The sequence below is a fragment of the Hyperoodon ampullatus genome (genome assembly GCF_949752795.1).
Source record: "Hyperoodon ampullatus genome assembly, chromosome: 13".
In the NCBI taxonomy this organism is placed as follows: Eukaryota; Metazoa; Chordata; class Mammalia; order Artiodactyla; family Ziphiidae; genus Hyperoodon; species Hyperoodon ampullatus.
In genome coordinates this window covers 40989277-41005918 of record NC_136926.1, presented here as the reverse complement: position 1 = coordinate 41005918, position 16642 = coordinate 40989277, and the positions used below count along the sequence as shown (strand labels likewise).

The 16642-nt window shown below is 42.1% G+C and overlaps 1 protein-coding gene across 2 annotated transcripts in view; it reads right to left on the bottom strand.

Moving 5' to 3' along the window:
- The window catches only part of LAMA3 (laminin subunit alpha 3), a gene marked incomplete at its 5' end in the record, with an annotated part of 254689 nt that overhangs the window by 191360 nt on the left and 46687 nt on the right, over positions 1–16642 (bottom strand). For both annotated transcript variants that reach the window (XM_079717942.1, XM_079717943.1), the window contains 5 exons: positions 307–422; positions 3706–3797; positions 6316–6486; positions 7712–7830; positions 9110–9227. In XM_079717942.1, the coding sequence (XP_079574068.1) occupies positions 307–422; positions 3706–3797; positions 6316–6486; positions 7712–7830; positions 9110–9227 (616 nt within the window). The remainder of the gene's footprint in view (positions 1–306; positions 423–3705; positions 3798–6315; positions 6487–7711; positions 7831–9109; positions 9228–16642) is intronic.

Genomic DNA, 16642 nt, shown 5'->3' with positions numbered 1-16642 from the left:
TAGATTGCTAAAAAGAAAGGCCAATTGTCAAAGCCCAATCCTTGCATATAGTGAATGCTTAATATATATTAACGAGCGTTACTGTTGTTATTTTTGTTCTCATATTTGTATCTGAATTTAGAGTGGGGCACTGTTACCTCCAGTCTGTGAGTTATTTGCTGCATCAGACAGTTCTGAGCCCCTAAGACTGACATGATCTCACCCTCTTCATGAGCACAGGGAAAACACTGCATCAGTCCTTAGAGATGGGGGGGATGGGGACCATGGGTGGGGCCTCGCTTCCTAGCACCCCTCCCCCACACTCACCTTCACACTCATTGCTCTGTTCCCGCGTGGCAGGCCGCCAGTGCCTCTGATTGTACCCTGCACAACAGCGATCACATGTCTCCCCACAGGTGTGGTGCTGGCATTCACACCGAAACCTGGGCATGTAGCAAAGCACACCTCAGTTACTGAAAAGTTGTTTGTTTGTTTGTTTGTTTAACTGAAGTATAAGATCCGTTGCTCCTGTGTGAAAAACTGAGTCAGCATGGTCACCCATGGTACCATTGAGTGATTATGAGAACAAAGCACTTTGCAGACGCTATTTCAAGTCCCCCGATCTCGCTTACTATCTCCATTTTACAGGTGGTGACACTAAGATCCGGAGATATTTAAACACTTGCCAAAGGTCAGGAGATGATAAACCGAGGGCCAGATTTCTAACTTAAGTTTGTCTGACTCCAAAGTCCCAGCTGTTTCTTCTCTATTATGTTATATAATGATAAATCAACACAGGAGCAAGCAAGTGTTGAGTGTACTGAGGTGTGTTGAATATCAACATCTTCACAAAAATCTAGAGTAGTCCTGTGAGAGGGGTCAGGTTTTTTACTTTCAACCCGGGGTCTAGTGCAGAGATTCACCAAATCCAAGAGACAGTTACTAACAAGATCTCAGAGGACCCTGCTACAAGAGTCCATGCTAGCTCCAATAAACAGCTCCATCACAGGAACCAAAGCTCAGATTACTCAACAAGGCAATGGGGTAAAGACAAAACTCGACATTCAAAGAACTATACACCTGCCTTAGAATGTTTCTGAGCTAAAATGAAATCGTTGTAGCCATGGTGTTGGATGAGAACTCCACACTCTGAGCTTCCATTCGTCTGTGCTTGAAAGAGGATTCAAAACAGAGTCTAAGAAGACTCTTAGCTGTGCCCATGGGGATCCCCTCAGCTGTTCTGAGGGGAGGTGGGATGGTTATGCTCCTACGGGAAGGTGTCATCCCTCTCCCAACTCAGATCCCCGTTAAAGCAAATGGACATAGATTTAACTGGCAGCACAGAACAGCTGGAGTCCAAATGGGCTTTTGTCAGAGATGCAATTTCAGCTCATTGCCAATGACGTGTTTATTTGCAAGCTGAACTGAAAGAATATTTAGGGGAAATTGCTTGAAGAACATATAGCCCTACTACGTTTTTTTTTTTTTTTTTGGAGGAGGGGTTTATTGTGGAGCCCAACTACTCTTATAGGAAGATTCACATTGAGCACTGAAAAAGAAAACAGAGCTGGGAACTTGTCTGAATCATATTGTCACTCCCAAATAATTGCTTTTTCTGACTCTCAGCCCAGGTTGATGGTTGATGTAGAAAATTTGTCCTTGCATCAGTTGTAAGGATGTTATTGAAGATGTTGACTGGAAAATCCTCTTCGCGATGGCCACTCCATCCACCTCCAGGTAGATTTCTCATCTGGCCCTAGCATCAACACTCATCTTCTCCTACACAACTGATTACTTTTTAGATTATGATCATAGTGAAATATGAAACTGAGCAGGTCTCCCTTTTTGAGTTGACTGCCAGGAAGCTCAGAATTAAATCTGTGATCCATCCATGTTCCCATACATCAAAGTCAGCATGGTACCCATGCTTGATTAAATCCTCCTCTGCCTCATCAATAGGTTCTGCTTGATTTCTGATTGTCCAGCCATGGCTCCCTCCATTGTCACTGAATCCCCTTCAATATAAGATTCTTTCCTTTTCATGGAGGCCTCCATGAGTCATTTGTGCAGGTCACAACAGGCAGGGGGAGGCAAGGCAGTTGTGTTGATATAGACCAGTGGAAAACGGAGCCTTTCACTGAGGGATGGGGAGACAGCCTCTCCACTCACACACACTGGGAGCAGTAAACTGCTCAGTGCAGAACCCCCCAGGTCTGCCAAGGGCACAGGGCTCGGCAGCTCTTCCAAGTGGGAAGCTCAACCCCTCTCCGATGGCTTCTCCTCCTCTCCCAGGTGGCACCACTTTATCTCAGGCTCAGGGACCAAGAGTGACCTCTTTTCTCCCCTCTTGTTCCAACTCAGGTCTTCCCTGACCCGGTTTCTAGTGCCTTAGGGCCTACCCTTCAGGAGTCTACATGGCAGTGATGGTTTAATCATTAATAAGCTCCTTGCTGATTAAGGGCTAGTCAGTTGATGGATTCACACTGCTATCTCAGAGAGCACCACCGGATCCCTGAAGGAGGGCTGACAGCCTTAGGGATTGTTTCTAGACAGGGAGAAGGGCGCCACAAACTTACCACACAAGTTGGTAGCTGGCACCTCTGCCTGACCATGAACTAGGCCTTATGATGTACAAACCTGAATTTGACTAACAGTAAAATGTACCCCTGGTAAATGCTGCTCATGTGGAATTGGAGACTTTAAATAAAACACTGAGAGACGATCATTACTATATCCAGTGTCTGGTAATTTCCAGCCCTTCAAAGTATCCTTCCTAAGGTGATAACACGAGTGTATACAATTGCATAACACAATATTTGAGATCCATGCATCTTACTGTATGTGAAATATACCTCAGTTAAAAGCAAAACAGTGTTACACCCATGTTCATAGCAGAATTATTCACAATAGCTAAAAGATGGCAGTAACCTAAGTGTCCATCAACAGATGAACAGGTAAGCAAAACGTGGTGTATATATAATGAAATATTATTCAGCCTTAAAAAGGAAGGAAATTCTGACACGTGCTATAGTGAGGACAGTATGCGAAGTGAAATAAACCAGTCACAAAAAGACAAATATTGTGTGATTCCACTTCTACAAGGCACTTAAGAGTAGTCAAATTCATTGAGTAGAATGGTGTTGCCAGGGGTTGCTGGGAGGAGGGAATGCAGAGCTGCTGTTTAATGTGTACAGAGTTTCAGTTCTGCACAATGAAAAGAGTTCTTGGCTGCACAACAATGTGAAGGAACTGAACACTAGTGAACTTAAACCACCCCCACTTAAGAAAGGTTAAGGCGGTAAACTTTATATTATGTACACTTCACCACAATTTTAAAGATGAAAAAGGATTTGAAAACATATACCCCTGATCTCACTAGACCAGGGATGACAAACAAATATTATTTTTCTTGCCAACTCTACTCAATTATTTGTGGCTGCCTGGGGCACTGTCTGGAGCAGGGGTGGGGGAAGGGGGTTTGGGTGGCTTTGTACCTGATCATGCAGAGAGTGCTGTGATTGATTAACTATGTCTGCTACGGGCTGGTTGCAGGTGAGAGGGAAATGTGGGGGTGGAGGAGGGGAGACATACACATCACCTACTTGTTGACATTGCAACATTCTTATTGCGGCCAGGAACTTAGGAAGTATTTAATAGGATGTAAACATCTACTGAAACAATTAGATTTATTCATAGAAAGCTGAAAAATGTGTACAATGTACTCACAGTTTTTCAGGATTGTTTGCACTGCACACTTCAGCATGGCCATTGCAAACACACCGCCCACCAATGCTGATATCCTTTATGCTATAATAATACTATAGAACAGAAAACAGAACGTGTCAGTTTTACTAAACCCCAATGTAAACTTTCCTTTACTAACCTTTAACATACATCTGTATTGACCCTGCTTCCTTCCATCCTGTACTCCTGAGCCTCCCTCAAAACAAAAGGAGCCACGTTTGGGTGTAACTTTTCTTACAAAGCAAATACATTCCCCAATCAAATTTAATAGCACACTGCTGAATTTGCCCATTTTTAAAAATCAAATGCTTTAAATGCACAGAGGGAAATTACCTCGGAAAAGAATCATACCCTATAGCCTTTGGGAAAGGGATTAAGTGCTTCCTAGTTTCTCTCTTTTTTAAATGTAAATCTGAGTTCCATAAATTGGACATATCTATTTACCAAAAAACATAATTTTTATAATAAAAATTTTGTAACTACTGTGTTTAGGCTTCAGGAAAGGAGAGAATATTCACAAAGATGGATCAGATACAGCGCTGAGACTGGCAGGACCCGCTAGCAGTTGCAGAAGCCTTGCTAGGTCAGGGTTAATAAAGCCAAAGGCAGAGGTTCAAGCTCCAAAAGGCCAGACAGTTTCAGACCCAGCTGAGGCTCGGTCCCTAGACCAGGCCAACGATATGCATAGGCCATCTCATGGACAAGGCATGTCTCCAGCATGGTGGAGGCCTCTCCACTTGTGACCATAGGTGGCACCATCCGCCAGCTCCCTTACTTCTCAGACTCGGCAGGAGGCACAGGACTCAGTAAGGAATTCAGAGGGTGTGAAATCATCTTTCTCACTGAGGTCATGCCACCAGTGAGAATATCTGTCAGTGAGGAAGTCTGTGAATTCACAGGGACAAGAGGGGTTTTGTATCTTTTTGTTGTTGCTGAGATTAGTCATCCTAAACCTTCCCACAGTCACTCAGGGTTGGGGTTCTGTTCTGATCTCCCTAAAAGCTGTTAAGTATCTTAGCTTCCCGGCAACGTCTTACTTAGTCTAAAGGCATCAACAATCCCTCTTGTTCACATGGATACAATTCAGTATTGGAGGGCTTCTGTGACAAGTTCACACTCAGAAGCTTTCATGCTGATCACCACAGAAATTTTTCTCTACACATGGGTTAGGGCAGCAGCGGCAAGAGAGAAGCCCTCCATCAGCCTTCACCCCAGCACACATGATACGTGTGATAGGACACCTGGTATTCTGGCTCGTCCACTTAAAGAAGCAACCTAGACCGCTGGGGAGGGAGTGTCAAGATTATATATGTGATGCGTTCCACAAAAAATTACTTCATAGAGAAGACTACGTTCACCTAAGTGAAAAGAAATCTACATGCATACGAGTACCAATCTCTCAACCCTAAAAAGACAAAAAAAAAAGTGGTGAGGTACATTTGTGGCGAGGCTCCAAAACACCTGGAGGAATGGAAACGCAGTCTGGCTACAGTTGATCAGAAAGCCCGGCTCGCCCTTGTAAATTGTGTTCTTGGATCCAGCTGTAGTTCCCACATACAACGGCTCAGAGGGAGCTAAGGGGGCTTAAAAAGTCAGAAAACAGGCCACCTACACTCCAGATGACTGGTCTTTTTGGAAAATGCTCAAAACTGTAGCAAAACTTAACTTTTCTCTCTCCCTTCCTTTCCCAGCTCCCTGACTTACTTCCCTAAGAAGCCAAACTCTATAAGGTAAGCTGGCATCTTCCATTCACCCTCCCAGGTCCACTCTCCACCCCTCTCCACCCTGCCCTTTGCCCTAGGGCTAAACTTTATGGGATGACAAGGGCCTCTTGCTCTCTGGCCTCCTGTTAGGTTTGACCATTGGGAGGAACTGGGAGGGAATGGGAGGGTGGGAGAAGAGTGAGCTCAGGGTATTTATTCTGCTGGTTCCCTCTGTGCCCAGGTGACAGGATACCGTCCTGACACTGAGAGTAAACGATGTTCATCTAACCCTAGTGGAGGGTACTTCTGCTCACCGACGCCCACACCCCTCTGCTTTGGCTCGATTACATTACCCAGCCTCCTGCATCTCCACGGGGCTCTACGACCAGTTCCTGCCAATGGAAGTGAGCTCTGCGGTTAGGAGATGGTTCCTCCCTATGCTCTTTCTCTCTTCCCTCATCTGCTGACCAGGCGCAGGAGGTGCAGAGGAGGACCGAGGTCCTACAGGATGGCTGTGCCTCTACAGAGAAACAGCCTCGTTCCCTGAATAACTGTGTGGAGCTGATCCCACCTGCTGAACCACATTAGACTGTGACAAGAGCAAAAAATTAACCTTTATTGTGTTCGCCTCTGAGACTTGGGGATTATTTGTCATAATAGCAGACTAATACCAGGGTGGCTGTCCTCTTTTGCCTTTCATCTTCTCTGAGTATGATCTGTCTTTAACCACCAAACTTCTAAGCTATACCTAGTATTTCAGACAAGAACAACTCTTACGCCTATGCCATTACTGGCTATAAAGTTTACTTGAAGGAGTTCGAGGCAATGAATTTGATAAGCAAACAAGGTACCAAAAGCTGCTGTCTTGGCACTTAAAAGCACTACTCACCCGCCGAGTGACGGTTGGATCTCTCTGTGCTTTGGAGATGAGGTGTCCAAGAAGAGTGTTGGTTCGGAGGAAACGCAGGCGGATGTTTGTTGCCTTGGTGAACTCCCTCAGGGTGTGAGAGAAAGTAAAATTTTTTGCACCTGGACGACCATTTATCAAGGACACCACAACCTAAAAGAACCACACACAGATAGAGGGGGAAAAATCCTTTTATCAAAACTTAGCTGCAAGTAGCTAAAAATAACTCACATGCCCCCAAACACTTAACTTGGTTTCTCTGAGTCATTAGATGTTTCAAAACTTGGGCTCTCAGGTTTTGTAAATCATTTCATTTACAAACCCTTTGTTCTATCACTGTCATTGTGGGGCTATAAACACTATGAAATGTTCAAAGTATAACATTAAAATCTACAAATATAAAGAAACAATTTTTGTCAAGCTGCATCAAAGAAACAAAGCTAAAGTAATCTAAAATCCCGAAAGAGGGTGAAAAAAGGAAGTCTTTGGATATAAAGTTGGCAGTGAACAGGACAAAAAAAAAATCTATATAAAACCCAGGTTTAGGTTTTTTGTTTTTTTTTTTGCCCACACCACGCAGCATGCGAGATCTTAGTTCCCCGACCAGGGATCGCAACCCCTGCAGTGGAATCGCGAAGTCTTAACCACTGGACCGTCAGGGAAGTCCCCCAGGTTTTGTTTTAAAGCTTGAGGCGATGAAGTCCAAGTCCCAACCAGTTACTGAGACATGGAACACTGACCAATCACTGGAAGATACTAGATACAGCTGCTCAAGAAAGATCCCTCTACCTAAGGAGAATGAGACTGACACCCTTTAAAGAAGTTCATTGGAAACTCACTCCATGGGATGCTTCTCTGATCTTCCCCACTCCCTTTTCTCATCTTCCCTAACAACAGCCTGGGTGACTTCACAAGGACCACATGCAACCCCAATGAGACAGCAATTGTTTTCTCCCCTATAGATGATGCCCATCCTGCCAAAAAGGATCAGGGATTAGTTCTGCCATCAACCCCTCCTCTCCCCACTCTTACGGGAGGCAATGTGCTTGTGAAGCAGTGGGAGAGGTCTTCACCACAATCACCAGTGACCCACTTTCTAAATAGTCCACCAGAAAAAAGAGTTCAAGACCTGGGGGCCGTGAATCCAGAATCCTGAATTCCCAAGGAAAATTAGACCTCAAATAGAATTTGCAATGTCAATTATACCTCAATTAAAAAAAAAAAGATATCCAACCCAACTCAATCTGAGTCTTTGATGTGATTCCTTTCCATCTAGGTTAGATTTCCTTGAAAGTGCAAGTTTCACAATTATGAAAAATGTGGCATCTTCATGTTCATTTCTGAGTCTTATCTCTCAAGGCCTCCCAAATCTACTTACCTCACCATTCTCCAATGGCACGATCCGGGAATAATAAGTAGTACAAAGTACATCATCGTCTCGCGTGATCGCCCTATTTGCTTCCTGTCCAAACTGTTCCAAACAGTCTACTTTAGAATCTAGGAAGGAAACATGTTAATATTGTAAAATAAAATATTATCATCTTGCTGTAAATCTCTTAAGAAATCTTATGTTTACTTAAGAATATACATGAAAAGGGGAAGAACAGAGAAGCATTTAAGATTTTTAGACAGAAGCTTAGAATGAAATTCTTAATTCACGAAAGAAAATACCAAGCCATTTCAGGCCACGTGACTTTCAACAGAAATGTTTGGAGATCTGGCTCTAAATCCTCACTCCTCATTAGGCAAGTTTACCCTCTAAGGAGCATTCCTGGAAAACCCAATGCCTTTGTAAGCCAAATTCCTGTCCACCTCAATTTGTCACAGGGTTCAGAGACCCAGACATTCTTCATTAGTGAAAAAGACAAGGTCAAGGTAAGTAATGTGAAAGGCAGGATCCATAAAGATGGAGCTTAGTTCCTAATTCTACATAAAAGGGAATGGACTGGGACTTCCCTGGTGGTGCAGTGGTTAAGACTCCACGGTCCCAAGGCAGGGGGCCCGGGTTTGCTTCCTGGTCAGGGAGCTAGATCCCACATGAATTGCCACAACTAAGAGCCCACATGCCTCAACTAAGGAGCCCGCCTGCTGCAACTAAGACCCGGCACAACCAAATTAATAAATAAATAAATAAAATATTTTTAAAAATAGGGACTTCCCTGGTGGCACAGTGGTTAAGAATCCACCTGCCAATGCAGGGGACACGGGTTGGATCCCTGGTCCAGGAAGATCCCACGTGCCGCGGAGCAACTAAGCCCATACGCCACAACTAATGAGCTCTCGTGCCACAACTACTGAAGCCCGTGCGCTTAGAGCCCGTGCTCCACAACAGAAGCCACCGCAATGAGAAGCACACATACTGCAACAAACAGTAGCCCCCGCTCGCAGCAACTAGAGAAAGCCCACATGCAGCAACGAAGACCCAACGCAGCTAAAAACAAATAAATACAATAAATAAAAATTTTTAAATATATATATATTAAAAAAAGAAAATGGACTGAAGCTATGGCCCAGTTATAGGTACACTGCTTCCCCCTAAATAGTAGCAAGAACCATTATCATAAGAGGTGTTTCAACCCCAGTTATACATGTGTATCCTTGGAATTCATGCAAATGCGCTTGAGAAACAGGGATGTTCCAAGGGTAACCTAGAAAGTTAAAATTGATCAGCCCCTGACTAGCCACACTGAGAGACTAATTTTCTACTTAAACCCACAGTCTTGATCTGCTGCCAATAATTCAAACCCCTCATAACATGGTAGGCTAGATTACTTACGAGCAAAATATTGCCAAGGTGAGTAGGTGCTTCCGAAGTCGACAGATCTTTCCAAGACCCAAAGATCAGGGCGAGGAGAATTTGCAAATTTGATTAAAATATAGGCCACCTGGAAAAGCTGATAAAGCAAAGGACATACAGTTACTCAGGTCGCTGCATCTGTCCACACCCTCCATCACCTCTATATGATGCTGGTTCCCAAGGCAACACATCTAGCCACACCTCTCCCAAGATCCAGATCCCATTTCTAACTGCCTACTGGACATCTCTAATTGGATGCAGCCTCTCAAGCTTATCATGTTCAAAACCAAAATAATCATTTTTTCTCTTTCCACCGAATCTATACATTAATCTTTGTCACATCTTAATCATTATACCCTTGAATTTCAACCAGCCTACACAGCACCTTCAAGTCTGTACATTCAGAGAAGTCTGATGTCAAACAACAATCATCGTGGGCTAAGCTCTTCCAGGAGCAAGAGCCAATAGTACAGCCCTGAGCGTCTCCCGCGAGTGACACAGCCCTGGTTCCAGATCTTGGAGAGCTCACGGCTGCAGAACTGAGACCTGAGCGGCTGCTTGGTAGAGTGTAGCACCTCCTTCTCCTGTGCCATCTCGACTCACCCCCTCTTTTCCTGATTTCTCTCCCTCTTACTGATTTTCTTGTTCATCCTCATCACTCTTTGCCCATGGCCAGGACAATGCAAACGTATGGGAGAGATGAAGCACGGCTTTGGTCCAGTTTCTTCATCCTCCCACTCTTGAATCCCAGTATGCCTCCATGATGGACCCCAGGAGTCCCTGCAGTCCACTCCCACCCCCTTCCCTCAAAACTTATATCTGGCTTGACTTGTGAACCCTGAGAGTCTATATGCTTAGCAAAATGCCTAGTATGAGTTCATTGTTCATGAACATGGGTGTTAAACAAATCTGCTAACATGTTAAGAAGTGGGGCTTATCCTCACCCCCCCTCACTCCCCAACCCCAAGGAAGAGATTTCATAGTGACTTTCACAAGAAGACTCTGCCACCTTACTAACTAGCCCAGTAGAGCCATTTGAACAATGAGCTCATCTAGTTAGAGAGAGAGGCAGTACTCAGACCCTGTGGGATCCTTTTATTTCCTAGGGGAAAAAAAATAAGGGATTTTCATCTGTATATTTTTCACATAAAATAGTATGGTAAGAGTCATATATATATATATATATATATATATATATATATATGTAATTTTTTTTTTTTTTTTTGCGGTACGTGGGCCTCTCACTGTTGTGGCCTCTCCCGTTGCAGAGCACAGGCTCCGGACATGCAGGCTCAGCAGCCATGGCTCATGCGCCCAGCCGCCCCATGGCATGTAGGATCTTCCTGGACCGGGGCACGATCCCGTGTCCCCTGCATCGGCAGGCGGACTCTCAACCACTGTGCCACCACAGAAGCCCCCATATATATTTTTTAAAGTCTCAGAGCTACTAGTTGATTGTGAATGTTCCCAACTCGACACTAGAAGCCAAAATCTCTAGGGCAATTGTTCTCAAATTTTAGTCTCAAGATACCTTTACATTTTTAAAAATTATGGAGGACTTTCAAAAGCTTTTCTTTACGTGGGCTATGTCTATTAATTAAGAAATACCATATTAAAAATTAAGGCTGAGAAATATTTTAAATACATATTACTAATTCATTTAAAATAATAAACCATTACATGCTAACATAAATACCATATTTTATGAAAAAAAACTATATTTTCCAAAACATAAAAATTATAGTGAGAAGAGTGGCTTTGATTTACATTTTTAAAATCTCATTCAATGTCTGCCTTCATAGAAAACATCTGGATTCTCATAGCCACTTCTTCAGTTTGTTGTAATATGTTGTTTTGTTTGAAGTATTTGAAGAAAATCTGGCCTCCCATAGATCTGTAATAGGAAAAAGGACCTAAGAGCTTGTGGACCTCCTGAAAGGTCTTGGGAACCCCATGGGTTCTCAACCGCACTTTGAGAACCACTGATCTTGGTCACAGAGATTATCCTTTGCTCTAAGAAGCCCCTTTGCTTACTTCACTGTGGAAGGAAGAATTGTCACACCAATTACTGAAAACCCTAAGTTCAGCCAGTTTTGTCTCAAACACTTGCTCTTTGATCTTGAAAAATCTGCTTCCCTGGGTTCAGATTAATGCTCTCAGATTGTCTACCGATCCTTGGAAAAAAATGATCCAACCTCATGTAAAGTAGTAGGATACAAAATTAATGTACAGAAATCTCTTGCATTCCTATACACTAATGACAAAAAATTTGAAAGAGAAATTAAGGAAACACTCCCATTTATCATTGCAACAAAGAGAATAAAATATCTAGGAATAAACTTACCTAAGTAGACAAAAGACCTGTATGCAGAAAACTATAAGACACTGATGAAAGAAATTAAAGATGATACAAACAGATGGAGAGATATACCATGTTCTTGGATTGGAAGAATCAACACTGTAAAAATGACTGTACTACCCAAGACTATCTACAGAGTCAATGCATCCCTATCAAACTACCAATGGCATTTTTCACAGAACTAGAATAAAAAATTTCACAATTTGTATGAAAACACAAAAGACCCCGAATAGCCAAAGCAATCTTGAGAAAGAAAAATGGAACTGGAGGAATCAGGCTCCCTGGCTTCAGACTATACTACAAAGCTACAGTAATCAAGACAGTATGGTAGTGGCACAAAAAAAGAAATATAGATCAATGGAACAGGATAGAAAGGCCAGAGATAAACCCATGCACATATGGTCACCTTATCTTTGATAAAGGAGGCAAGAATATACAATGGAGAAAAGACAGCCTCTTCAGTAAGTGGTACTGAGAAAACTGGACAGCTACATGTAAAAGAATGAAATTAGAACACTTCCTAACATCATACACAAAAATAAACTCAGAATGGATTAAGATCTAAATGTAAGACCAGACACTATAAAACTCTTAGAGGAAAACATAGGCAGAACACTCTATGACATAAATCACAGCAAGATCCATTTTGACCCACCTCCTAGAGGAATGGAAATAAAAACAAAAATAAACAAATGGGACCTAATGAAACTTAAAAGCTTTTGCACAGCAAAGGAAACCATAAATAAGACCAAAAGACAACCCTCAGAATGGGAGAAAATATTTGCAAATGAAGCAACTGACAAAGGATTAATCTCCAAAATATACAAGCAGGTCATGCAGCTCAATATCAGAAAACCAAACAACCGAATCCAAAAATGGGCAGAAGACCTAAATAGACATTTCTCCAAAGAAGATATACAGATTGCCAACAAACACATGAAAGGATGCTCAACATCACTAATCATTAGAGAAATGCAAATCAAAACCACAATGAGGTATCACTTCACATCAGTCAGAATGGCCATCATCAAAAAAATCTACAAACAATAAATACTGGAGAGGGTGTGGAGAAAAAGGAACCCTCTTGCACTGTTGGTGGGAATGTAAATTGATACAGCCACTATGGAGAACAGTACGGAGGTTCCTTAAAAAACTAAAAATAGAACTACCATATGACCCAGCAATCACACTACTGGGCATATACCATGAGAAAACCATAATTCAAAAGGAGTCATGTACCACAATGTTCATTGAAGCACTATTTACAATAGCCAGGACATGGAAGCAACCTAAGTGTCCATCGACAGATGAATGGAGAAAGAAGATGTAGCACATATATACAATGGAATATTACTCAGCCATAAAAGGAAACGAAATTGAGTTATTTGTAGTGAGGTGAATGGACCTAGAGTCTGTCATACAGAGTGAAGTAATACAGAGTGAAGTCAGAAAGAGAAAAACAAATACCCAATGCTAACACATATATATGGAATCTAAAAAAAAAAAAAAGGTTCTGCTGAACCTAGGGGCAGGACAGGAATAAAGACGCAGAACAGAGAATGGACTTGAGGACACAGGGAGGGGAAGGGTAAGCTGGGACGAAGGGACGAAGTGAGAGAGTAGCATTGACATATATACACTACTAAATGTAAAACAGATAGCTAGTGGGAAGCAGCTGCATAGCACAGGGAGGTCAGCTCGGTGCTTTGTGACCACCTAGAGGGGTGGGATAGGGAGGGTGGGAGGGAGATGTGAGAGGGAGGGGAGATGGGGATATATGTATACGTATAGCTGATTCACTTTGTTATACAGCAAAAACTGACACAACATTTAAAGCAATTATACTCCAATAAAGATGCTAAAGAAAAAAAAAAGCTAGTTAGGAATTGTAAGGTACTCTGAAAACCATAAAGCAATACCTAAAGGAAGGAGAAATAATTTCCAGAATACATGTACCATTATTACATAGTGAAGGAATTCATAGGAAATCCAAGAACTCCCAGTTTAGAAAATCAGAACAAATATATTTCCCTAAAGACTGCACATCTCTCTTAGACCACATCAAAATAAGACTGCTTTTAGATATGTAAGAGAGAATACAAATGAAATATTTTTGGATACAGGAATCATTAAAAACATTCTTAATCTCTTCCATCAAAATCCTATAATCAAAGCATGTCCCCTAAAAACCCTATTTATTTAATAGTGTGTGACCTAATGGTTACTATGTTCTAGGTACTATGTCAAGCACCTCAGAAACATTCTCACAATGAAAGTGGGATTTTATTAACCCCACTTTACAGATGAGGAATGTGTGACTTCGAGAGGTGAAATAATGTGTCCACATCTTGCAGGTATAAAAGTCTACCACCTTTGTATATTCTACTCACTGATCATTAGCCATGCCACTGAACCTGATAGATACTTAACATTTAACCTGTTTCATCCTGGGGAAAATAACTGTCAAAGAAGTTCCAAACATCATTATTTCCAAATATGCTAAAAGTCCATTACAGGGAGCCCGGAGGTAGGGAGCTATGTGATAATACACCTCGATGGTTATTTGAGCACGTTGATTTCTAAAGCTGCACTTTCTGCTAGTACAAATCCCCATAAATGAAATAGCCTTGGTAGCTCAGAGGGAACCTTTCTTTGTTTTGTTTCATCCTGTCTGAGATAACATGTGATCCCTTTAAGGCAGCACATCAGTTAAAAATCCCACATCTAGCAGCAAGGGGAGGCATGCCACAGTGTGTCCCCTCTGCATGTTACATAAACCTGCCACTCGGACCTAATTTAACAAGCTCTGGGATTCCACCAACTCATCTTCCAGCACCTACCAGACAGGACTTTCCACTCCAAAATGCTTCCCTCCCATTTTCATCTTACGAGCTTGATTCTGAGATTCCTCAGCACAGGATTATGTGTCCTGACACTGGGAGGCTGCCTTTCATTCTTGCTGAGCCCATCTGCACTGACAGACTCTGTTTCTCTCTCGCTACCACTGTGGTGCAACTTGCCAAGCACTCCAGCTCTGCAGTCAATCTCCCCTCGATGTATAGATTCAAAATGGTGCTGAGAGGCGGCCTCCGGAGTGGGTTCACAGGGGGGGTCACGTGTGTTAAACCAACAGGTATGGATTTATTCTCTTCTACTTGATAATTTTAAATGCTGTGCCTTCTAAATGGCTCCTTCTGTTAAACCCCTGTTATCGGTTACTTATGTTTGCTCTTTGATCACTCAACATACTTCAAAGCACACCTGAGTGACACTTGAGATGCATGGATGTAAATGAGGGCCCTTTAGGAAACAAGAAAGCACCAGGCGATGGAGTCACTAGAAGCAGAAAAGCAAAGGCCAAGTTGTGCATCTTCGGAGAAATAACGTTTGGGAGTTAAGGTAAGGAGGGAAGAGTGACCGAGAAGGATTGAGTTGCATCCTCTCTCCACATGCTTCTGAAACAAGCTAAAGATGGCTTGACCTTTGCTGATGAGCATTTAGATGGAGGTACAAAGTAGTCTTTTAAATAATGTTTTAATGAAGCAGATAATAGTCATAAAAGGTGCAGCAAGAGGCACTTTGACTTCAAAAGCCTTCAGGGGGAACAGGTGAGACAAGCCAGCCCCTTCTGATCCTCATGCTCGTCACGCTGAAGCCTCTGAGATTCCAGCTCCTACAGCCCAGCATCTATTTCATTCCATGGCCTTCCCAGATGCAGGTAGTAGCTGTTCAAAAAATGCCATGAATGAATGGATGAATATTAAAGTTGTGCAGTCACCACCAAGTTTGGAAGTGGGCACCAGTTAGCACCGTTGGGTGCCATGCTCAGCAGTGGACTGATAATGGCAGAGGAGAATCAACTCCTGGTGGCAAATCTTTGCTCTGCTACCCACCAGCCATGTGACTCTAAGTCTATCACTGAAGCATTTTGCGACTTTATTTCCTTGCCCATAAAATAATAACATAAAACAATCAAAAAAGATATTTAAGTACACAGGTGAGGGACAGTAATATCCACTTCATACAAATCTTACATCCTCCATCTGAAAGAGCACTTACTATGCTCTGTGACATATATGTGTTTTCATATGTCATTTCCACTAGACTGACATCTTTGTGTCTCAATCACTCCTGTTTCCTCAGAGTAGATGCTTAATAAATGTCATTGAATTGCAATTAAATTTAATAAATGGGACACGTGAAACTGCAAAATATTATGCACATGTATTTAAAGTCACATCCAAAATTAGCTTCTTACTCAACTAAACAGCACTCTCTCCTCCAAAAGAGTCTAAGTTATAATGTGAAATAAATCTATTATCATAGCCTTATAATTGATAAACATACTGTTCCACAATGCAGTGTTTCCTGATTTGCTTCTTCCAACTTTTTATTTTGCATAATTTTCAAACCTATAGGAAAGCTCAAAGAACAGTACAATGAATATCCCTACACTTTTCGCTTAGATTCACCAAATGTTAACATTTTGCCACATTCGTACTTTCTCTCTCTCTCTCTCTCTGTCTACACAACACACACACACCTTTTTGTAACCTCTGAAAGCAAGTTTCAGACATCATTATGCTTCAACCCTAAATATTTCACCATGTACCTCCCAAGAACATGGACATTTCTTCTACATAAACTCAACATTTTGATGCCTAGGAACTTTTACCATTCATACAAAAATCTTACACAACACACTGTACATATTAGAATTACCCTGATCCTCTTAATACCGCCCATTGCATTTTTCCAATCTGGGATGCAATCAAGGATTATATATAGCATTTACTTGCCAAGTCTCTTGTCTCCTTTAATCTAGAGCAGTCCTCCCACGATTTTTCTTTCCTGACATTGGCATCTTTCCATAACAGAATATTCCCCCACCTGAATGTGTTTGATTATTTTCTCATCATCTGATTCAGGGTAAACATTTTGGCAGGATTACTACCCATGGGACATCCTCTTCTCATGGCATCACGCCAGGGAGCACGGGATGCCAGGTTGTCCTGTTATCAGTGATGCTATGTTTGATCACTTGCTTGAGAAGATGTACACCAGATTTCCCCTTTACAAAGTTATCTTTCTACCTTTGTCATTAATAAGTAACCCATGGAGAGACATTTTGAAACACTTATTTTTATTAACTA